At 43.3% G+C, this 24,788-nt stretch overlaps 1 protein-coding gene across 8 annotated transcripts in view; it reads left to right on the plus strand.

Annotated features, from left to right (window-relative positions):
• The window catches only part of SRGAP2 (SLIT-ROBO Rho GTPase activating protein 2), a 254,834-nt gene that overhangs the window by 158,888 nt on the left and 71,158 nt on the right, over window positions 1-24,788 (plus strand). For all 8 annotated transcript variants that reach the window (XR_003514847.1, XM_027564312.1, XM_027564314.1 and 5 more), the window contains exons 5-6: window positions 16,851-16,913; window positions 24,065-24,280. Coding sequence is in view for 7 of the 8 variants with exons in the window: in XM_027564312.1 (XP_027420113.1) it covers window positions 16,851-16,913; window positions 24,065-24,280 (279 nt within the window). In the remaining variant the exon portion in view is untranslated. The remainder of the gene's footprint in view (window positions 1-16,850; window positions 16,914-24,064; window positions 24,281-24,788) is intronic.

Raw genomic sequence — 24,788 nt, forward strand, 5'->3', positions numbered from 1 at the left:
GTATCAGCACAGACTCCATTCCTGCATTTGTGATAGACATCACCGATCAACCTGGGGCTCTTCTGTTTTTCAGTTTTTAAAATTTGCTGTGTTGATATAGAAAAATAGGTAAAATATATATGTATAAGAGGTGAGTAATTATAAGCAAAAATCAAGGTAAATAACCACTCAGGTCAATACATAGAACCTTATCAGCATTTCAAAAGTCCCTGCTGTGTACTCTTCCCTAGTGAAAGCTCTTTCTATTCCTCCCCACTATCCTAACTTTGTGACAATGATAATTATTATCATTGCTTTCGTTAAGCTGTAGCCTCTAGGTGTTCACCTTTAAAAGCTTCGTTTTGCCTGTTTCTGAACTTTACATAGTGGAACTATACTACATGCGTCCTTTTCTGTCTTGCTTCTTTTGTTTGCCACAGTTGGTTAGATTCTTTTGTGCTGTTGCATGTAGCTGTACCTTGTGTATTTTCACTGCTGTAGGGTTCCACTTTATGAATTCACCACAATTTGTTTATCCATTTCGTTGTCATTGGGCATTTAGGTTGTTTTCAGTTGGGACTAATGCAGACGATACTATCAGTTCAGTTCAGGTCAGTCGCTCAGTCATGTCCGACTCTTTGTGACCCCATGAATCGCAGCACGCCAGGCCTCCCTGTCCATCACCAACTCCCAGAGTTCACTCAGACTCACATCCATCCAGTCAGTGATGCCATCCAGCCATCTCATCCTCTGTCATCCCCTTCTCCTCCTGCCCCCAATCCCTCCCAGCATCAGAGTCTTTTCCAATGAGTCAGCTCTTCGCATGACGTGGCCAAAGTACTGGAGTTTCAGCTTCAGCATCATTCCCTCCAAAGAAATCCCAGGGCTGATCTCCTTCAGAATGGACTGGTTGGATCTCCTTGCAGTCCAAGAGACTCTCAAGAGTCTTCTCCAACACCACAGTTCAAAAGCATCAATTCTTCGGCGCTCAGGTTTCTTCACCATCCAACTCTCACATCCATACATGACCACAGGAAAAACCATAGCCTTGACTAGACGGACCTTTGTTGGCAAAGTGATGTCTCTGCTTTTGAATATGCTATCTAGGTTGGACATAACTTTCCTTCCAAGGAGTAAGCGTCTTTTGATTTAGTGAACAATTAAGTTTGTGCTTACTAGGGTGTGTACCTAGTAGAGGAGCTTCTGGTTTAAAAATTGGCATATCTTCCTTTTTATATAATGCTAAACTAACCCACTCCAGTACTCTTGCCTGGAAAATCCCATGGATGGAGGAGCGTGGTAGGCTGCAGTCCACGGGGTCGCGAAGAGTCAGACATGACTAAGCAACTTCACTTTCACTTTCAAACTATTTCCCAAAGTCAGTTCAGTTCAGTTCAGTCACTCAGTTCATTTCAGTTCAGTTCAGTCGTTGAGTCGTGTCCAACTCTTTGCAACCCCATGAATCACAGCACGCCAGGCCTCCCTGTCCATCACCAACTCCCAGAGTTCACTCATACTCACGTCCATCGAGTCAGTGATGCCATCCAGCCATCTCATCCTCTGTCGTCCCCTTCTCCTCCTGCCCCCAATCCCTCCCAGCATCAGAGTCTTTTCCAATGAGTCAGCTCTTCGCATGACGTGGCCAAAGTACTGGAGTTTCAGCTTCAGCATCATTCCCTCCAAAGAAATCCCAGGGCTGATCTCCTTCAGAATGGACTGGTTGGATCTCCTTGCAGTCCAAGGGACTCTCAAGAGTCTTCTCCAACACCACAGTTCAAAAGCATCAATTCTTCGGCGCTCAGCCTTCTTCACAGTCCAACTCTCATATCCATACATGACCACAGGAAAAACCATAGCCTTGACTAGATGGACCTTTGTTGGCAAAGTAATGTCTCTGCTTTTGAATATGCTGTCTAGGTTGGTCATAACTTTCCTTCCAAGGAGTAAGCGTCTTTTAATTTCATGGCTGCAGTCACCATCTGCAGTGATTTTGGAGCCCCAAAAAATAAAATCTGACATTGTTTCCACTGTTTCCCCATCTATTTCCCATAAAGTGATGGGACCTCAGTCATGTCCAACTCTTTGCGACCCAGTGGACTGCAGCACACCAGGCTTCTTTGTCCATAACCAACTCCCAGAACTTGCTCAAACTCATGTCCATCTAATTGGATGGTGATGCCATCCAATCATCTCATCCTCTGTCGTTCCCTTCTCCTTCTGCCCTCAATCTTTCCCAGCATCAGGGTCTTTTCCAATGGGTCAGTTCTTCACATCAGGTGGCCAAAATATTGGAGCTTCAGCTTCAGCATCAGTCCTTCCAATGAGTATTCAGGACTAATTTCCTTTAGGACTTTCCCAAAGTAGTTATTTGTAATTTTCACCCCCACCAGCAATGTATAAGAGTTTCATTTTTCTGCAACCTTACTAATGTTTAGTATGGTCAGATTTTTAATTTGAGATATAGTTTTATATTTAATTTTAGTTATTGTCTTATCAGTTTTAATTTGCTGATAGGATTGTTATTATCAGCAAATTTGCAACAATATGATTACTATGAGTTTGAGGGCTTTTCTAGTTTGTATTGACCATTTAGATATATTGTTTAATGAAATGCCTTTTAGGAATATTAATCCTTTTATTGGTTATATGAATAGACATATTCTTCTACACTATATTTTACTTTTTCCTGTTCATATTTTCTATTGGCCAATAAAAGTTCATGATTTTAATGTGCTTTCATTCGCTTTCCTATGGTTAGTGCTTTTACTGCCATATTTAAGAAAGCCTTTCATGCCCTACGGTATTTAAGACATCCCATTGTATTGTCTCCTGATGGTCTTACAGTTTTATCTTTTACTTTATAGCCTTTAAGCCATTTCCGTGAAATCAGTTTTTTAGAATTTATTTATCTATTTGGCTGTGCCAGGTCTTGGGTGCTGCACGTAGGATCTTCGATCTTAGTTGTGGCACGTGGGATCTTTGGTTGCAGCATGGGAACTCTGTAGTTCCCTGACTAGGGGTCGAACACAGACCCCCTGCATTGGGAGCACAGAGCTTAGCCACTGGGACACTGTCACTTTTTACATATAATGTGAGGCACACAGTTTAATTTTTTGAAAAGTTGCCATGCAATTTACATTTCACCATTGATTGAAAATTCATACGCTCACTTTATTTTAAAGTATATATATTGAAGATTTTATCCTGTACCAGATATAGTAAATGCTTTACATACAGTAAGTAGACAGGTGACATTTGAGCTTGGTTTTTAGTGAATGAAAATGCTTTCATAATTAGAAATGGAAAAGTAAGGAGTTCATGAGTATGCAAGGGAAGTTAGAGTGGAAGGACAGTCCAAAAGGAAAGAAGACATTTCAGGACCAAAGAGAGCATAGAAACACACCCACCACCTTCAGAGGGTGGCGAGGAAAAGAGTTTGGCTGAACCAGAGTATTTATGAGGAAGGTGCTTGAAACAAGGCTGAAGAGGGCCCTGAATGCCAGACCAAGGAATCTGAACTTCATTCTGAGTCCGTGGGAGTGAAGGGAGATTTAGTCTTAGGAAAATGATATAACAGAGCTCTTGTTTCAGAAAGACTGAGCCTCTAATCCAGGGGCAGAGTAATAAGGGCCCCCATGTGGTAGCTTCCCTGATAGCTCAGTTGGTAAAGAATCTGCCTACAGTGCCGGAGACCCCAGTTCGATTCCTGGGTCAGGAAGATCCGCTGGAGAAGGGATAGGCTACCCACTCCAGTATTCTTGGGCTTCCCTTGTGGCTCAGCTGGTAAAGTATCCACCTGCAATGCAGGAGACCTGGGTTTGATCCCTGGGTTGGAAAGATCCCCTGGAGAAGGGAAAGGCTCCCCACTCCAGTATTTTGGCCTGGAGAATTCCATGGACTATATACCATGGGGTCGCAAAGAGTCGGACATGACTGAGCAACTTTCACTTTCACTATGTGGTAGCAGTAGCAGAGGGAATGAAAAGGAGAAGATGTTACATATATCCTAAAGGAAAATCAGCAGCACATGGCCACTTATTGGAGACAGAATTAGAAGTCAATGATTACTTTTTTTCCGTTTTTATAACGAGTGTCAGTTAAGAAAGGCCAGTGTGCTAGATAATTGGTGGAGCTCTTTTCACATATGGCCCAGGAATTAGATGGCCAAGCCTTCAAGCCCCAAATGGCCCCATAGAAGACTTTGATATGTACTCAGTTTTAGAATTTCTTGGGTAGTTCCTCCCTTTCGTGGACTTAAGAGTTACCAGAGAATGCCTGAGATTTAAATCTGGAGTCTCAATTACTACAACTAATTACTATGCCCTTTATATGAGGTAGATTCATCCTTCTCCTATCCTTTGATGGATTGTGGTTTTCGAAAAGCCCCTAAGGAAGTAATGAAGACCATATTTTAAACCTCAGGCTTGCTTCTCTCTTATTTTACCAGAGTATGTTGGTTACCATGTCCTGGGAAATGAAAAACTTTAAAACGTGGTAAGCCTTCACTTTTACCAGTATCATTCTTTCTTTCATACAAAGCATACTTATTAGATATCCACCATTGCACTGGACCTGATGAAGCCTACACATAAACATGAATTAATGCCTGTCTTCCAAGTTTAAACTTTGAATTTGCTACTAGGACAGCTGCTGCTGCTAAGTTGCTTCAGTCATGTCCAACTCTGTGCGACCCCATAGACGGCAGCCCACCAGGCTCCCTCGTCCCTGGGATTCCCCAGGCAAGAACACTGGAGTGGGTTGCCATTTCCTTCTCCAATGCATGAAAGTGAAAAGTGAAAGTGAAGTCACTCAGTCGTGTCCAACTCTTAGTGACCCCATGGACTGCAGCCTACCAGGCTCCTCCATCCATGGGATTTTCCAGGCAAGAGTACTGGAGTGGGGTGCCATTGTGGTAATTCAGACCAACCCTTCTGCTTCTTTGGAGCTGCTTTTGCTAAGAGGCACCTGCTATTCTAGAAGAGAAGCCAAGCATAGCTTGTAATAATACCCTTATAGGGTTAACAGGACAAAAATTGGAATTCAGGCTAAGGAAGAGGGAGCCCTAGTAAACTTCCCCAGGCTTTGGGACCCCACAGGAATACAATTTAGAAGTAACAGTGAACCAGAAATAGACTCTAGCAGTCTCACAGGGACTGAAACCTAGCTTCAAATTATCTTAATCTCTCATTGGATTAAGTTGATCCAAGATATCTAGTGACTATAAGAAATTTAAATCTTCTCTAGTGGAAGATGCTATCATCCTAGCCCTAATACCTCTCATTGTTTTGTATATGCACTAGTAAGAAAAGCAATAGATCTATAGGAGGCCCATATAATGATTATCAACTTTAAATTAACTATGTTTATGAAGTCAAATAATAACAAAAAATGGGAAAATTATAAAAAAGAATCAAACAACTCAAAATGGATCAAAAATACAAATTTAAGACCTAAAACTTTTAGAAGAAAATGTAGGCATAAAGCTTTGTGACCTGGGATTAGGTGACAGTTTTTTAGGTATGGCACCAAATACAAGCACCAAAAGGAAGACGTACAGAAATTGAAGTTCATCGAATTTTAAATTATTGTACTGCAAAGGACAGAATCAAAAAAAAAAAAATTAAGACAACCTATAGAATAGGAGAAAATATTTTTGAATCATATTTCTGATAAGGATGGAGTATCCAGAATATATAAAGGACTCTTACAACTCAACAATAAGGAGAGAAACAGCCCAGTCTTTAAAAAGGCAAAAGGCTTACATAGACATTTCTCTAAAGAAGGAATGCACATGTCCAGGAAGCATAATGGTGCTTTGTGAATTGTTTGGAATATGAGTTTTATCTCAGTGTTTAAAAAAAAAAAAAAAGAAACAGAAATTTGAGTATTGAAAAATACAGTAACTGAAATAAAGAGCTCAGTGTGAATTAAACAGCAGACTAGACAAAGCTGACCAAAGAATTAATGCACTGGAAGATAGGTTAGGAAAAAATACATACTGAAGCTGAGAATGAGAAAAGGATGGAAAATACACCCCCCACCCCCTGCAAAACAAAGAGCATAAGAGACTTGTGGGATATGATAAAGGATTATGAACCCCAAGGAAGATAAATACAAAGAAAATTACACTTAGGTGCATTATATTAAAAATGCTGAAAACTATGACATAGAGAAATCTTAAAAACAGCAAAGGAAAAAAAAAACTAACATTACTTTCAAAGGAACTTCTGGCAGCTGACTTCTCAACAGAAACAATAGAAGAAAAGAGAGTGGAATGAAATGCTGAAAGAGAGAGCTTTCAAAAATGAAGGTGAACTAGCCAGTTTCAGACAAAAACCTCATATAACTTCTCACCAGCAGCACTTACACTAAAAGAAATACTGAACGGTATGTTTTTAGGCAGAAATAAAATGCTCTCAGATAGAAGCGTGGAGATGCAGTAAAGAGTGAGGAGAAGCAAAAAGTATGTATGAGTATACACCTAAATGAATATTGACTTTAAAAAATAATTTCTTGCAGGGTTTTAAACATATGTAAAATTAATGTAAATGGAAACAGTGCAATCTGTGTCTAGGCAGAAATTGGGAGATAGACTTAAAGGAATTGCCCAGAAAGTGGTAAGAGTATTAATTTATTTTGTTGTTGTTGTTTAGTCTCTAGGTTGTGTCCAACTTTTTTGCAACCCCATGAACTGCAGCCCACCAGGCTCCTCTGTCCATGGGATTTCCCAGGCAAGAATACTGGAGTGGGTTGCTGTTTCCTTCTACAGGGGATCCTCCCGACCCAGGGATGTTTGTCTCCTGCATTGGCAGGTAGATTCTTTACGCTGAGCCACCAGGGAAGCCCATTAATTTATATTAGACTTTGGTAAGTCAAGGATATATGTCATAATTTAGGGTTATCACTAAAGAAATAGTATCTCTACCAATCTAAGAGAGGGGAAAACTAGATAAATAAAAAATAGCCCCAAAATTGATAAGAAAGATTCTGGTAAGCGCAAAACTGTAGGCATACAGAACATAGCAATGGCTTCCAGGGGTGAAGGGTGGAGGAGAGTTGGACCACAAAGAGGAGGCAAGAATGAGTGTTTTGGTGAGTGATAGGACTGTTGTGTGTCTTAATTGCGGCAGTTGTTACTCATTTTGCACACCTGTCAAAAAATTTAGGATAAACCAAAAAGAGTTACTTTTACTGATTTTTTTCCCAGTGGAAGGAAAAAAGAAGATTAAAAAAATGAGAAAAAGAGAACACATAGCATCTAGGTGGTTGGTGGATTTAAGCCTAAATGTGTCAGTAATCACAATGAGTGTAAATAGATTCATGCAAAATAAAAATAAAACAGATTTTAAATAAACAAAACTGAAGTATATAATTGCTTATAAAAGAAAGGATATAAGGATATAGAAAGAGTTAAAGCAAAATGATGGGAAAAGATAGCTGTGATAAAATCTGACCAGGTAGATTTTAATGCAAAAAAGAACTATTAGAGATAAAGAAGGACATTTTGTAATAATTAAAGATTCAAGTTACCAGGAAAAAGTATATACTTAATAAGGCAACCTTAAAACATATAAATCAAAAATGGACAGAATCAAAAAGAGAGACAGACAAATCATCAACCCCAGTGGGAGGTTTAATACACCTAACTTAGTGAACGATAGATAACTAGACAAAAACAAACACAAAAAATCAGTAAAGATATAGGAGACTTGAAAAGACAGTGAACGAACCTGGCCTAAATGACACGTGTGGGCCCTGTGCCCAGCACCCGCAGGCAGATAGATGTTCTTTTTGGCAAATTTATAAAGCCTGAAGTAAAGAGAAAAACTGACGTGCTTAGGTGAGAAATCAGAGCTGGAGATTGGAAATGATCAGTTCCAAACTCTGTGCATCCTCTTTCTTACAATTCACTGATTTTTCACTGGGGATGAGGGAGGGTGCCTTCCTCCAAGGATGTAGATGTTTTTAACTGTCTGTGAACGGGCAGGCGTAGCTGCGAGTGTGGACACAGTGTGGACAGAGACTAAGGGGTGCAGACTGCCGCTGTCAATGAGGAGACCTGTCCTCACTCAGAGCTCCACCCAGCCCCAAGGAAATGCTTCCTGATCTGCCAGTGAGGACTCTGTCTCCCAGAGCTGGCTTTATGCTCCTGTCAGGTCTAACTCTGGCACCTGAAGTGTCAAGAAGATGCTCTCTTCATAAGGGAACCCCCTGCTCCCCTTTTACTCTCTGGACAGTGGGATTCTAAGGCCATTCCAGAAGTATGGGAAGTACACAGATCCCTCAATGAACTGACTTTGCTGCCAGGTTCCTCTTTAAATTGTCTAATCAGCGATTGTCCCAGTGCCCCAGGCATTTCCTGTAGGGTGCTGCTGACTGTTTTGCTTCCTACCAGGCTGCCCTGCATGCCATGTTCACGCTGCCAACTTTCAGATGGGCTCTATTAACCCCTATTCTCCCAACCTCCTCCCAGGCATCTGGGAGCCACAGGGGTATTCTTCCTATCCCCCAGCTCCTGGAATTCCTTATTGTAGGCATGTGCTTACATTCGCTTACCAGTCTGGCTTTTCTCCCCCTTCTTGCTGAGTTCCAACCCATTGTTTTTCCTCCAGAGTTCATTTTGCAGCTGCTGAGAGATTTGTGTTCTCATGTTGCTTGTTTGCCTTTGCGTGTTTTGTCCCCTGTGTACTGATCTCTACAATGATGCCATGGTCATCCAGACACCATTTCTATGCCTTTCGTGTCCTGCCTGGGGGTGGGGTGATCACTCATCTTCAACATGACCTCAAGGAGTCCTTTAGCACTGGAGATCAGGACCTACAGACACCATTCCACTCCCACAGATCATTATCCTGAAGAGTTAAAGATGGGGATTTGCCAAGAGAAGGATCACAGTGATGGTTTAAGAAACGAAGCCTCGGACTTGTCTCTTTCCTTTTAAGGGATATTACTTTCAGCTTGTTTTCTTAGTATTCAGTGCAGTTCAGTCACTCAGTTGTGTCCAACTCTGCAACCCCATGGACTGCAGCAGGCCAGGCTTCCCTGTCCATCACCAACTCCTGGAGCTTGCTCAAATTCATCGAATTGGTGATGCCATCCAACCATTTCATCCTCTGTCATCCCCCTCTCCTGCTGCCTTCACTCTTTCCCCACATCAGGGTCTTTTCCAATGAGTCAGTTCTTCACATCAGGTGGCCAAAGTATTGGAGTTTCAGCTTCAGCATCAGTCCTTCCAATGGATATTTAGGACTGATTTCCTTTAGGATTGACTGGTTGGATCTCCTTGCAGTCCAAGGGACTCTCAAGAGTCTTCTCCAAAACCACAGTTCAAAAGCATCAATTCTTCAGCACTCATCTTTATTTATAATCCAACTCTCACATCCATACATGACTACTGGAAGAACCATAGCCTTGACTAGACGGACCTTTGTTGGCAAAGTAATGTCTCTGCTTAATATTACTTACTATTCTAAAATTTTACTTACTATTCTAATTTCCTAGTACTAGAATAGTCCATTCCAAGAGATTGGAACAACCATGGGAGGACATTCCGATTGCTATAGGGTTGTGTTTTATGAATACATTGTATCATTCCAAGGTCTTGGGAGAGCAGAGGGCCTTCAGTCTCCTCCTGTCCCCCACCTCCACCCCACCCCTGCCTTAGTCCAGTGGGACTCAGCCTTGTCTGAATCAGATGTTTCCCTGATAGGAGGCTCCAGTCTGTTGTAACAGAGCACAGTAAGTATCCATGGGAGGTAGAAATTGAATCCATAGAGTTCACTGTCATAGCAAAGAATGGATTTTCTCCCAGGGCCTACTAGCGTTACTGTGGATTATTAAGTCTGACTACTCATACATTCCAGAACTTCTGGGAAAGCCTTAAGGAAATGGCTTTCAGAAACAAGTGCCCTAGAGGAGAACGCTCTTGGATTTCATTAAACCAGAATTTAGTAGTGGGCATTCTTTGTCTTCTCTGACCTAGGCAGCAGGGATTGTCCTACCTTTAGACATTTAATTTATCACCCCAACTGAACTAAGTCGCAGTTGTACATCTGAGAAGGATCTTTTCTGTGTAATCTACCTAGAGAGATAGAAAATAAATCTATCCTTTTTACTTTGCCTCTACAGCCACTGACCCCCATCCCCACCGACTTCTTCCTTTTTGCTGAACATCTACTCCTCTCCTGTAGGAAAATTGCTTATTTCTTGCAGAGTTATTATTACTTTTGTTATTAGTGAAACTGGGGAGGGGAATAGATTGTGCAGCAGCAGTATAAGAAAAACCAAAAATTCTTCTTCCCTGTGGTTGATAGAGCCTCTCTATTGGAGGGATTTAGCTACAGTCCTGCCTGAGGAGTAGCTTCTGTGAAAGCATGATGTGTAAGTCTAAAATTTTATCTAATTGATTCAGCAACTGGTTATCTTACTGGCTACTGTGTGCAAAGCAGTGGGCTGGGCACCATGGAAGACAGAAATCAGGTTTAAAGTTAGAGTCTGTCTCTTTCATTAGTTTTAGGTGGTTTCATATTTTAGTAGCTTTGGGATTTTCTTAAGATTAAGTTCTTTAGATAAACAGGAATCTAATTGAGAAACCAGGTGTATTTCAAAAGGCGAATTCTGAGATGGATATAATGTGGCTCAGACTGTGTCAGGCTTCTGACATTTTCTTTTAAAATATGACTCTTGTTACAGAGGGAATTTAACTATGCTCATCTACTTCTGAGTGAAGGAGAACCTGGTGAGTTTTTAGTTTGTATGATGCTGAGAAGCTCAAGGGATTCTTTAAAAATGAAATGTGACTGCTTTGGGGGTCACTTATACTGATGCAATATCTTTACAACTGGAAATACCTATTAGTAACTTAGAAAGGCAAATTCAAAGAAAAGTTTTGCTATGTAGTAGCAAGATTTTTTGAAATCACATTTCTGTTTCTAGCAAGCTAGGTTCTAACTTGCTCTGGAGTTAGGTCAAGTGTAGAAACCTCTTGGCTAAGGTAGAAAAAAAAAATTCTTCTTGAACTAGAAAACTAAGATAAGAATTCCATCTCTAGTAATGCTTTTGAGACTGGAAGAGCGGCATTCTCATAGGCTCAGACATCAGCTTCATGTCCATCTTTCTCAATAGACTGTAAACTTTTAAACTGTTTTGTATACTGCTGTGTGTGCATGCTCATTCATGTCTGACTCTTTGCAACCCTAGGACTGCAGCATGCCAAGCTCCTCTGTCCATGGGATTTTCCAGGCAAGAATACTGAAGTGGGTTGCCATTTCCTCCTCCAGGAGATCTTCCTGACCCAGGGATCAAATCCATGTCTCCTTCGTCTCCTGCATTGGCAGGCGGATTCTTTTATCACTGAGCCACCAGAGAAGCTCAGTATACTGCTATATTTCCAGTTAAACCACAAGTTCTTGACACATAATAGATGTTCTATAAATATTTGCCAATGGATTCTTAGAGATCACTCCTTAAAACCCAGCATTTCCCACCTTGCCAGCAGCTAGTAATTGAACCTTCTTCAAAGCATGTAACTAGCCAACTTGAGGGCCAAGTTACATAGCACTTATCTTGGTTGGTGAGCTTCTTCCACTATTTTCTTTATCAATGCCACAATTTGTGGGTCTAGTCTTTTTAAACCTGTGTATAATGACTCATTGATTAATTGTAAAATGAATTTAGTAAATTCTGACTAGCATTAAAAACTTGAAGAAAAGAGAAAAGAATAGGAAATATCAGAAAGCACTGCACATAAACTATTTTTACTGTAGACACACACACATTATACTGGATTACAGTTTTTTAAATGTATTTTTAGAAATCCTGTTCTACTCTGTCTTCAGAAGGTAGAAGAACTTCAAGGTGTTTCTTTCACGGCAGCTCCTAGCCTCCCTCTCTATATGTCTTGCAGTTCAGTATATTTGTATTTTTATGCTACCGTGGGCTCTCCAGAGTATCATCAAAGCACGACCTTGCTACAGCCACCATGTGGTATCTTAGTCAGCGAGTGAAAGCTGGGTAGAAAGTGTCCCGCCGCACAGCCACAAGTAGTGTGGCCACAGGGAAATCTAGAAGTCACTCCTGAGCTCTGACCAGATCCCCCTACCCTGCATGCCCACTGCCGCACCCTGCACCACCTATTTTGATGGGCTGAGTTGGGTTGGGGCGAGGCCAGACACAGTGCCCACTGTCACCCAGTGCTGGCCCTGCCGCTGCACAGCCATTACTTTTAGCCCTGTCCTCCCCCAAAAAACATTTCAGGCATAGCTCTAGCTCTTGACATTTGGCCACTTTGAAGTAGTGAGCCCCAGTGCCCCTGAAACTGTCACTGTCCATCTGGTGACACTTCTCTTGCTGCCAGAGCTTTGTATAGGGTTCATGTCTCTTTCCTCTGAAATCTGTTCATGTAAATTCAGTTTCACATTTTTTTAACAGTCAGTCTCAGAAGTATCTTTTGGGTAGGGAGGAGGGTAGCCCTGGTGGAGGGAGCTATATGCCCTTGAAAATTCGATTCTTTCTTGGAAATCTGCTGACACAAGCTAATCGGCGAAGAACTAAATGACCCTACTGTTTCTACCTGCTGACAGGCTCAGCCTTGAGACGGAGCTGAAATTAGCTCTCACCACATGGCAGAGACATGTCTTCCTCTTTTTCTCTTTCATACAAATAAGGGGTAATTTGGTGCCTATCAAATAATAGAGCTTTGTAGTATAGGTTGACAGCCAGTAAGCCACAGCCCCTCCTCTCCAGCTTGCCAAGCCACGTGGGTGCTGAGTAAGTACATAGAGAGTCAGGTAACCTCCCTGATGAGGACTGGTTTGAAAACCCTTTCCTAATCAGTGTTATTTGGGAGGTGCTCACACAAGGCCCATCCCAGCTCAGGGACATATATTGCTCCAAAGCTAAGGGACCAGTGTCCCACCAGCCCAGCCCATGTTTCCTTATGTTTCTGCTGCTGTATCCTTGCTGTGGGTGAGGAGCTTTCAGAACTTGCTGGTCTTGGGGAAACGAGGCTGTATGTTTCGGTTCTGTTGTCCAGAGCTGTTATCTGTTGGAGGACTCCCTGCCCATTTTGTAAGCACACAGCTGGCAGGCCCTGTTGCAATCTCGCTGCCTTCCGATCAGCCCCGCCCCGGCAGCAGGCAGGCAGGGGGTGGGGGTGGGGGGCCTGGGAAACACGCGGCCAAACAGTTGTGGTGAGTGTCAAAATAAAAGCCCCCGCCTGGGCACACCAGGGCCCTCCCCCCCAGAGAACCAGCATTGTTCACTGTGCCACATCTCTAGTCTAAATTTAGGCATCTTCTCTTTTTTTCCAGGCAAAGATTACTATGCAAACATTTAAGAGAAAAACTTTGCCCAAAGTCATTTTTTCCCTCGACTTCTATTTGGTTTCCTACGATGTTTAGATGACTCATTCTCTTCCAAGAAATTTTAAAGAAAAGAGATTCAGGCTGTGTGATAGCTCACAAAGCCTGCTCTGTAGGCTCTCTCTCTTCCCTGCCTCGGAGCCCCTTGCTGTTTTTCATAGGAAACGGAAAGGCCCCACAGCCTACATTGTCACGGCCTCACCAGGCCCTGTTGTTCCCAGGAATAAATGTCCCCCTTGTCTTTGGGTGGGGCCCCCTTGGAGCTTCCCCGTTCTGACAACCGCTCCGCGGCCGACGCCAGCACAGAAGCCCTTCTCAGGTCACCGGGGCCACACTGGCCCCCAGAGGCACACAGCTAAGGTTTCAGAAATGGAGAACGGTGGCCTTTTCTCATCTGTGAAAGGAGAGGTACAGGCTATTTCCTGCCTCTCCCCTCGAGTCAGAGTGGCTCCCGATGGTGGGGGGCTCTCTCATAACTGTAACCCGGCTGACAACACATGTGTTCCCCGCCCAGCCCACAGCCAGAAGGAGAGTAAGTCAGGATCACTTCAGCAGCCTGTTCAAATAAACAGGGATAACAGTTGAGTCGGTCCTTTTCCAACTAATCAGTACAGGAAAGGAAACATCTGCCTGGGCTTAATTGCTGTTCTATTGGTCATGCTTTTTCTTCCCTCCCCATCCCATCTCCTGTGGAGGGCTAGGTTATTTAAGTCATGGGTCGGCAGCAGGGTAGAGGAATGGGAGCCTTCTCCTGGACCGTCTGCCATCGAAACACCAGGAGGTGTAGGGGAGGCTGGGAGGTGGGCAGCGGGGGCTGGCCTGGAGGCCAGAGGGCAGGGCCTTTGCCAGTGATACTCGTGGTCACTTCCTGGCCTTGTTGCTGACTCTGAGACTAGTGGTTGAGTCATTTCGCCTCACTTCACCTCCTTGGAGCCCTGCTACTTTCATGGGGCTCAGCTCTGCTCGTGATGGGAATCCTAGATGAAAGGCGTTTCCTCTTGTGGCTTCTTCCAGCGGTTGAGGGCATTGAGCGAGAGTCATTTGGGGATAGTAAATTTAAGGTTGGCAAGATACTCCTGAAGCCATCCATTTTGTAAAGCATCTTGGTCCCAGAGGAGAACCTGCTCATTATCTTCTACTCTATGGAGGAAGGCCAACCCACTGTCCACTGAAGTGGCTGGTGTTGGAATCTAATAAGCCAGGCAAGAGATGGTGAAAAATTATAAAATGGCAGAAGTTGGAAAAGAACTTAGGAATGTTTAAGCCAAAGACTTTCATTCTTTGGAAAGAAAAACAGAAGTCCAGAGAGATGACCAGGTTGTCCAAAGTTATCTTCTTGATGGTGGAGGAGCTAGAAAGAGAAGAGCCTCATGACTGCTAATTCAGGGCTCCCTCTATCCCTCTCCACACTACCAAGTGTAAAAATTCCTGTCTGCTCACAACAAAGGTCATACATGTGTTATATTCCATAATTAATTCCATAACAGAAAAGTGGCAAAGTCTGAAAGAAAAGTGAAAATGACTGCTAAGCATGTAAGAAAAAAGTTTAGGCTCACTAGAATCAAAGGGCTGTAAATTAAAAGAGGATACCATATAGAGTTTTCAAGACAAAAAAAAGTAAAAGAACATTCTTATATGCTTCTGGTGGTATTTTAAATGGGTACATTTTTTCCCAAGGGCAATTTAATGGTGTAAGTTAGCAGTCTTTGACTCAGCAAGGTTACTTCTAGGAGAAAATAATCAAGGTGTGTATGTAAATTATATACAAAGTAATTAAATGCAGCACATTTTATTATAAAAATTTGTATGCAAAGTTAATGTGCAAGAGTATAGGAACTACATCAATATAATCTTATTATAATGCTATGGAAGAATAATATATAGGGGAATATTCACAGCTTATGTCTAAGTGGATAAGTTACAGTGTGTATGAAAGTGAAGTTGCTCAGTCGTGTCCGACTCTGCAACACCATGGACTATAGCCTATCAGGCTTCTCCATCCATGGGATTTTCCAAGCAAGAGTACTGGAGTGAGTTGCCATTTCCTTCTCCAGCGGATCTTCCTGACCCAGGGGTCAAACCCGGGTCTCCTGTGTTGCAGGCAGACGCTTCACCCTCTGAGCCACCAGGGAAGCCCCCTAACAGTGTGTATAATGCAATCCAAATTCCATAAACATTGTAGAGAGAAAAATGTATAACAAACCTGAAGTGGTGATTTCTTAGGAGTAGGAATTAAGGGTTGCATTTTCTTTTTTGAGTTTTCTTATTTATTGCAATAAATGTATATATTCCTTTTGTAATCAGAAAAAAAATATGTTTAAAGTCATACGTCTTGAAAAAAAGCAAATTCTTAAATAATTATGTGTCTGACATGGAGGATGTCAAGGAATTTCTTTGCGTGGGAGCTGAGGTGTCCCAGGGAGTAGTACTTTACCACCTATTAGAATGGTGTTGTTGGTATCTAATTTTTAGTAGGAAAGACCTAGGAGCTGGCAGAAGATTAAACAAGGGCTTTCCCTCTCAATAACCTGGTGATGCCAGTCAGTTTTATGTTTCTGCTCTCGTGGGCTTTGCATAAACATTCAGTATCAAAGGCATGGCTCTTATTTCCTTCCTGCTTCCTTATTCTTTATTTCTGCCCTTCTCCCCATATAGTTAGATGCCAGCCCTGGGCAGCAGCAGCAAAGAATCTGAGAGTTACCACTGCTTAAGGTTAACCTGTTGGAGACTCTTAATGTGTATTATGAACTTCCCTTGTGGCTCAGCTGGTAGAGACTCCACCTGCAATACAGGAGACCTGGGTTTGATCCCTGGGTTGGGAAGATCCCCTGAAGAAGGGAAAGGCTACCCACTCCAGTATTCTGGCCTGGAGAATTCCATGGACTACAGTCCATGGGGTTGCAAAGAGTCGGACACGACTAAGCAACTTTCACTTTCAATGTGTATTATCAGTCTCAAGTAACATCAGCAACCAGTCATGATTGACATACCACTGCCCTGGGAGTCTGGTGTTTCTACCAATAAAGCAATTAAGAGGTATAACTTCTTTTTGCTTGGAGGTTCCTATTTAGTCAGGTACTTTGAAGTCCTTGGATATTTTATTTATATACACATGTCTGTCTCATCCTATTTCACTTCTTACTTTGCTCCACAATTGTCAGGAATGCCTGACTACAAGGATTCAAAAAAGCTCATCCCACCTAACTATTGCTAAGTAGGTTGTAGCTTTCTCTTTGGCAGCCAATTGAAAAATCAAAGGCTACAACCCATTTTCCCTCCACACGATTGCCTTTGCTAGACTCTCAAAGGGGCACATTTCATTTTATTAAAACTCTTTGAGTAATCCGACCATAATTTGGCCTGATCGGAGTGGTTATCTGATTTGCTGGGTTAAATAATGGGCCTTAATTGAGTCTGCGTTATTTGTGGAGTCAATGCTGCTCTTGCCTTTGTTGCCTCCTCCTCCTTCCTTCTGTTTCCCAGTTAACCTTCATTCTTCTTTCTTTGCAGAGTAAAGAAGTTGGCCAGCAGCTCCAAGACGATCTGATGAAGGTCCTGAATGAGCTCTACTCGGTAAATCAGCTGGGTTGCTTGGCCCTTTCACAGGCAGAGGGAAGCAGCATTTGGCAGCTTGTGGCCATAGTCATGTCAGCAACAGAGCTGAGCTGTTGAGGACAGTGCATGATCCCCACTGGGGATGACTTCACCCATCTCTTCTTGCACTCTTATTTTCAAACTGGATTGAGCCCAAAAACACTTTCTCAAAATAGGATCCCTCTTTAGTTATGCAGGCTAACTCTGGCTCCTTTGGGGGCTTAATCACCAGAGACCAGCCAAGGTCTAGGTCACCAGCACAGCTGACCCTCATGAATAGCAAACGAGGGACCCCGAAGCTAATAGTAAGGAACTTAGTTTACATTGCTATTGCTCTTTGAATAGTACACACCCTGTTGGAAAGGACCTGTTGTTCAAAGTTTTGCGTCAGTTCTCGGATTTATCTCCTGGTTTGAGACCAGAGCGAGCGCTCTAGAGGGAAGCAGAGTCCTCGATGCTCTTAATATAAGGGGCCAGTTCAAGCAGAGAGATCTCTGCATCGACTCTCTGGGGTTTTGTAAAGGCCATACCTCAGTGACGGGCCAGGCTTTGACGGGCCAGGCTTTGGTGGCGAAAACACAGTCTGTTCTGAAGTGCCCAGCACTGCAGGCACATGGTATCTGTGACTGACGCGTGTTTCTTCAGGCACAGGGAGGTGGTGGGGCTGTTTTTGTCCTGGTTATGTTTCGTAATTAAAACAAACATGCACACCAAGGAAATTCCTGCTGCCATACAGGGACTATTCCTATTGTGCAGCTAACGCCTTTCAGGGCCCCTTCTCCAGCTGGGCTGTGCCAGGCCTTTGTGTCTTTCTCCAGGGTTGCCCCATCCTGTTTTGGAGGCAAAATTAATTTCCTGTGTTTACTTGCTTATTCACTATAGTTTTTTTTTTTTTTTTCTTTCCTTTTTTTAATTCACAGGAAGACAGGCAGTGGCGACACGTATCACAGGCATTTGGGATCAGAGAATTCCATGTTCTTGATCCAAAAGCTGAGGTGTGGCCACGCTGTCAGGGCAACTGTTACGCAAGTAAATAGGGTAGAGTGGTCATCGGTTTTGTCTCCACTGACGCTCAGTTTGTTTGCAGTTTCTGCTCTGTGACTCTTCTGCTCTGAAGCCAAGTAGATAGATGGTTCCCTTTGGTTCAGTTCCCAAGTCTTCATTTCTTTCAAATGAAGTTAAGCCTTTTTAAAAATAGAAGCATGTTCATGAACCATGTTCAGACTGGATGAGTTTCCTGAACCCCCTGGTCTTTTTAATGCTTTACTTCTGCTCTTTATTTTTAGAGCATCTTCTAGGCACCACGAAGAGCTGTTACTCCTTTCTTCTGGCAGATAATTCACCAGGATAAAAAATGACATGTGTAGTCATTATATGAATCCTTTCATTTTCCCATAAGCATCTTGGGTCTCTGCTGTCACCCTTTCTAGGGAGGAGTAGGGTGGATAATCAGCAAGCCCCAAACCAATTTGAATCCAGTATGCTGTTTCTGCAGGGGACCTGGAGGCAGCAGAGGAGGAGCAGTGTCTAGGGATCTGTTAGCTTTACTCTGCATCCTGGTCCCCTAATGTACCATGATTTTTTTTTAATAAATAAGTGAAAAGACATAATATGTTTTGGTGTAAGAAAGAAAACCTTGGAACTCACTGCTTTGGTCTGAGGAGGGCCAAGGTGGCACTTCCAGCTGTAGTCTTCAGGCAGTCCAACATTGACCAGTGTTCACTGGCCACCGTGAGGCCACAGTCAACACAGAGCATAAGGTCCTCCCACTGGTGTGCAAACCAAGAATTGGCTGGGCATGGTGTCTCCTTCCATTAGGTGAGTTGGTACACACTCTTATAATCTATTTAAGGCCAGTAGACAGTAGGAAAAGAGAAATGAGCAGAGATGGAAAGTTCCAGAGAAGGCAAAACAGTCTGGTGCAGTGATTCTCAATCAGGGGGATTTTTCAGGCAAGGGGACACTTGGAAATGTCTGCAGACATTTGTGATTGTCACAACTGGAGTAGGAGGTGCTGGAAGTCAGAATGCAACTGAAATCTTATAATGTGCAGGACAGGTCCCCACAACCGAGAATTGTCTGGCCTAAAATGGTCAATAGTACCAAGATTGAAACCCCTGCTCTAATGACTAGAGTCTCCTGAATTAGGCAACCCAGATCCTACCTGGTCTCCACCAGCTGTATGATCTTAGTGGGTACTCCAGACCTCTGTGAGCCAGATCTCCACATATTCCATGTGCTGGTGTCTCCCATTTCCTGGGGGAGTGGGGCATTTGGGGGACTCATGCTTCGTGAAGTATCAGACTGTAGTTAAGGGTCAGATGAGTTTGCAGATTGTTAGCCTTTAGAAAGTTCAGAGAATAGAAGTATAAGTTTTTTCTTCTGGAGTGTAAAATAAGTATAGGACTGGTCTGAGTAAGGTACCATGGCATTAGGGTGACTAACTCTCTCTCGGTTTGCCTGGGACTGACGCCTTTCCCAGGACATGAGACTTTCAGTGCTGAGCCTAGGAAAGTCCTGAGTAAGCCAGGGTGATTGTCACCCTACATGACAGTGGTTTCAAGCAGGAGCTTGGGACTTTTGTATGCTGGCTCCAGGAGATACTTGTTGTACACATTCTCTCTGTCTGTCTCTCTCCCCCTCAGAGGAGTTAAGAAGAAAACAAGGAAGGACTTTTTGTAAGGAACTTTGCCCTCGTTTGATCTTCGGAAAAGCAGTCCAAGTTATTTGCAAGCATGGGATGAAGGAAACCAAGGATGTAAAGGAACCCAGCATATTCAGTGCTCCTGTTTCCTTGTATCTGTCCTTAATGCCCACAAATACCTCTTTTGGGGAGACTGATTACCTTTGGGTTGAGAATTTAGATATTTTTGAATCCTGGTAATCTAAGGGGCAGGACCCAGGTGTTCCCAAATAAAGATGCCTCTGGGCAAGAGGCCCAGATGCTCACCATCAGTGGACAGCTGCCTTTCTGCACCTTCCTCTTTTCTGCCTGAAGGGCCTTTGATTTTCCTGACTTGGCACTCTGTGCCAGAGGCCGCTTGCCACAGCTGCTCTCAGAGAGCAATCCTAGGGCGCATTCTCCTCCACGTGCTCTTTACCCCCTAACGGACTGGCTGGTTTGTAGGCCACGGTATCAGTGGTTTTCATTTTCTGACTGATGAATCAGGAATGCCTTTGAAGTCAGAGCACACTGCTTCCCAAAGAACTCCAGAATTCTCTCCTCGGTTATACTCTAAGGCTGTATCTGGAAAAGCCCAACCAGCTCCCACAGGAAGGGGTGAAGGCGGGGGCATGGAAGGCACGCGGACTGGCTGAGCAGGAAGAGCCAGCGAAGCCCTAGGATTGAGAAAGAAAGACGAGGTGTGGGGACATTGAAGCTGTTGTCGCCCCACAGGTTTCAAGCTCCTGTACTACCCATGAATATATATCCCCTTGATTTGGTGCGGCAGCTGTCTGCAGAGCCACTTCAGAGTGGAATTTAGCACCTGCTTCCTTGAAACAATGTCAGTTAATAGTCCCCAGCACTTGGCACTAGGGATACAAAGACATGTAAGGGATGTCCTTGAACTCGAGGCATTAATTTTAACATAAGAGACAGAAAAGTAAAGCAGTAAAAAAGTAAAAAGGTGAGGTGATCAGTCTTTCATGTGTATACACAGAAGAAGGGCGTGAAGTCAGGCTCTTTGGAGAGATGTCTGAATTAAATCCTAATTGCCAAGGGCTCTTCTATTGTTCTCTAAATGTTCCTTTTTTGTTGCATCCTGCTCTTGTTTCGTGATTATTGTCTTTTCATCTCTTAATGATCTTACTAAGGATATTATTGATGGATTAATTTTGAAGTTTTCTTCTTTCTGTATACTTTCTGTTTTCTCCCAAATTGCTTGTTCTGGTCTTGGTCTTTCACATTAGATATTTTCCTTAAGTGTCTGGTAATCTTCAGTTGCCTGCTCATATTTTAAAGTGAGACACTAAATGGTGCTTGAAAGTTCTGTGTCAACTGTGGTCTTTCCTATAGGGTGACCTGACTGGACTGTGTCCTTGGGAAAGCCCTGATGTCAGTATGTGTAGGTCTTTTGTATCAGGTGAGCAGTTCCCCATATAAGGCTTTTCTAATCTCCTACCTATATCTAGAGTCTGAGCTGTGAAGAGACCTGGTCATCTCAACATTCAGTATAGAATTTTCCTATTTTAGTTTCAGTAGCCCTATCCTCAGCTGGGCCAGCTGTCCCCAGACATAGACGCTCCCTAAGAAAATAAACCTCTAGTCTTCCCAGCAGAGGGGCAGGGGAGGTCTGGAAGTCTGATTGTTCTCAGGCGCTCAGTACTTTTTGTTCTTAGCCCCACCTTCATCCCACTTCCATTGATTCCTCTGAGGGTTTCTGTGATTTCGTCTGGTTGCTTCTTGCCGCTCCACTTTTCATCTTCGGCTTTCATTCTTTTTCTCAGTTTATAACTAAAAAATAACATAAAAACTCTTTTCTGTTATTTTGGTGTGGCTTGGGGAGGGAGCAGAATTAAAGACATGAATTCAATATTTGGTTTTTCAAAGTAAAGTGAATTCCTTTGTAGAACTGAGAATTTAGACTTCAGAATTTTCCCCCTAGTTTGTATTTGCTTCACTGTATATATTTCTCCAACTCCTATCTTGAGTTCCCTATATCTCCAACAATTTTTTTTTTTACAATCAATTATTCAAGTTTTATCCTTAGTTTCCCCTTGAGTTGGAGGACCCTAGTTATACTTCTCCTGTATTTGCACAGAGGAGAGATTCAGTCATTTGGGCAATGACATTGATTGTAAATCTACCACTGTGTACATAACATATTTGTTAACTGTGGAGAAGAAAGAAAAACACAAAAGAAGAAGTGGTACTTACCCTTAGGAATTTATAGTTTCTTAGACGAGGTAGTGTTTTCCTCTTGTAAAGTGAGTTCTTTAAGTTCTCTAGGGGAAAGGAGTAATATGCGTTGTTAATTCTTACTATTTCATTTGTTGTCCTGTTGGCCTTTGAGCTCCCCCTTTCATTTGGTCCTTCCTGTTCATTAACAGCATTTCCTCTTTATTTATCACACATCTTCATGAAATAAAAAGTCACTTTCTTAAAATCAATTCACTTTCATAATGGTTCACTCAAACTTTTGAATCCCTTAGTCACATTCAGATGAAAAGAGAAAAAGGAGCCTCCTATCTACCCTTCTTCAGCTAGGATAGCAGATGCCTATTTCTTGCTTCTTAGTCAGTCTGGAAACCTGGAAGACAAATTACTTAGGAAGGTTTTTAATGCTGTCAGATGCTAAATATTGCTTCTCCTATGTAGAGAATATACAGAGTAGATCTTATACTTAAGGGAAATGTCAGGTTCAGAGTAAGGTGGAACTGATTTTAAACACTCTCCATCGAAAGTGAGACATGATTTAATGTCTAAAGCACTTTGATTTTGTCAGTATCCTAATATTCTGTACTCCTTCCTCCACCTCCAGCTAAGGGAGGAGTATACATACCCACAAAATTCCTCTAACCCAGGATTTCTCAGCCTTGGAATCATGGACATTTGGGGCCAGATGAATGACAATGAAAAATCTCTCTGGGGATTGTTCCCCCGGGGGGGGGCCAAATTAGCCCCCATTTGAGACTACGGCTCTAACTCAACATTGATATGGAAACCGGATTCTCTTTTTAAGCCTCTCTTGACTCAGTTTAGCCTTTCTTCCCAACTAATCCAGCCGTGGCCCATACAGAAGGGAGACACTGGTGCTCAGTGACTAAGGACATGAAATTTGTGGCCTGACAAACCTGGGTTTGAATCCTGATTCTGATTTATTTACTAGCTGTGTAACCTTGGATGTGAGAGTTAATTTCTTTGAGCCTCAGTTTCCTCATCTTTAAAAGTGGAAATAATAGCACGTCCTTCATAGACTTGTTGTGAACGTTACATGAGGTGACATACATCAGGCCTCTGACACACAGCATTGACCAGGTGATCGAGATTATTATTATTACACCTGGTCCGCCTCTGTTGTTCAGTCCCTGCTCTCACACACGCATACACCCCAGCTCCCACACTCTCTGATTCTCCCACTCGTGGCATCAGGATGTCAGCACTCTTGAACTTGGTTTGTCATCAAGCGTTTTGAATTTCCAGATAGCAGCAGAGGCTCGCTGTGTGGAAACAGAGAGCTCCAGCAGGGAGGTGCAGACACCTGGTGGCTAGAAGTGGTGTGTTTGGGAGGAAATGAAGGCAGGTCCCAGGCTTCCCAGCCTCCTCTTTAGGAAAAGGGACTAGACTTCCAAACCGTTGCTGTGATGAAAAATGTGAACGTTGTATCTTCTCCTTTGATATTACGTCCTTCCTTCGGCAACTCCAGTTTCACCTGATATGGATTCCTTCTTAGGCTCTTCCCTGAATTTTTCTGCAGGTTTACAGTCTTCTTGGGGCTGTTGTCTAGACCACAGGATTGCTACAAGAATAAAAAAATGCATGCGTAGCACTTGGCACATAGTCAGGGAAGTACACTCAGTGCTCAGTAAGTGGTGGCTGCCCTGTTCTTGTTGTGAGAGAGGGCATTTGACCTGGATAAAGCGAACCAGGCAGATCCCCAGGACACAGGCCAGTAGAAAGCAGGTGTGGAACTGTTCCGCTTCCCCGTTTCGTATCTGAAAGTCCCCTAAGTGTGGGCTGCTCTGCGTGCTGTGCTGCCCCCTTCAGGGTCCCAGCCAGCCCAGGAAGGCTTTGCTCTTGGGGTCTGAGTGCTGATGTTTCCTATCTTGGTCTTGTGAGATGACTAGTCACAGAAATTACCCATATAAAGTAAAAATGCTCACAAATGTTCATAAATAGGAGTAAATGATTCCTGTGGAATCCTATGGATTCCACAATCCTATGGTGGAAGACATAAAATCATTTAAACAATAAGACATGTTGGCTCAGTTCAAATACTGCTTTCCTGTGCTTAGGAGTGATCTTTAATATAGAAAGTTTGCTGAACCAAACACGTATGAATTTTGCCCTTAAGGGTATGAGAATATTGCTCATGGAGGAGAGGTCCAGCTGAGTCTCTTAGTCTGTAAAGCAAAGAGTTGACCCCACTGGCTTGACCTCTAGGGGTGGGGGTGGGGGTGTCTTGCAGGTCATGAAGACATATCACATGTACAATGCCGACAGCATCAGTGCTCAGAGCAAGCTAAAGGAGGCGGAGAAGCAGGAGGAGAAGCAAATTGGAAAATCTGTAAAGCAAGAGGACCGGCAGGCCCCACGCTCCCCTGACTCCACATCCAACGTCCGCATCGAGGAGAAGCATGTCCGGAGGAGCTCGGTGAAGAAGATCGAGAAGATGAAGGAGAAGGTGTGTGGACTCTGGGGAGGAACACTGTGGAAGTCGGGACTGCTAGGAGATTTCCAGCGTGCCCTGCGGAGAGCAGAGCGAGGAGGTTCTGGGTTCCTTCAGCGCCTAGTGACCTTGCAGTCGCCCTGAAAGAAATCCTAGTTATTGGGAGAACCTGGGCATCTGTAGCAGACCAACAAGAAACAGTAGTCACCTTTCCCCAAGCCTGGGAGGGGAACTGTAGACCTAGGGTTTGGCTTCAGGTGTCAGGCGTTCCGCGGCAGGTCTGGTGACACTCCTTCAGGGTGGCGGTGCAGGGGTGGAGGATGGAATTTACAGACAGAACCAAAGTGGGGCACACGTCTAAAGTAGGAGCCTCACTAACCTTTCCTGGGCTGTTCTACATTATGCCCTTGAATCTCATTACACAGAATTAGAACCCAATTTAAGGCAGACGCGCATAGGGAGTAGCAGCACAATTGTGGTTCTTGAATGTACTGTACTTTTTATCTTTTAGAGAACAGTCTCC

Source organism: Bos indicus x Bos taurus, chromosome 16 (assembly GCF_003369695.1).
Source record: "Bos indicus x Bos taurus breed Angus x Brahman F1 hybrid chromosome 16, Bos_hybrid_MaternalHap_v2.0, whole genome shotgun sequence".
Taxonomy (NCBI): Eukaryota; Metazoa; Chordata; class Mammalia; order Artiodactyla; family Bovidae; genus Bos; species Bos indicus x Bos taurus.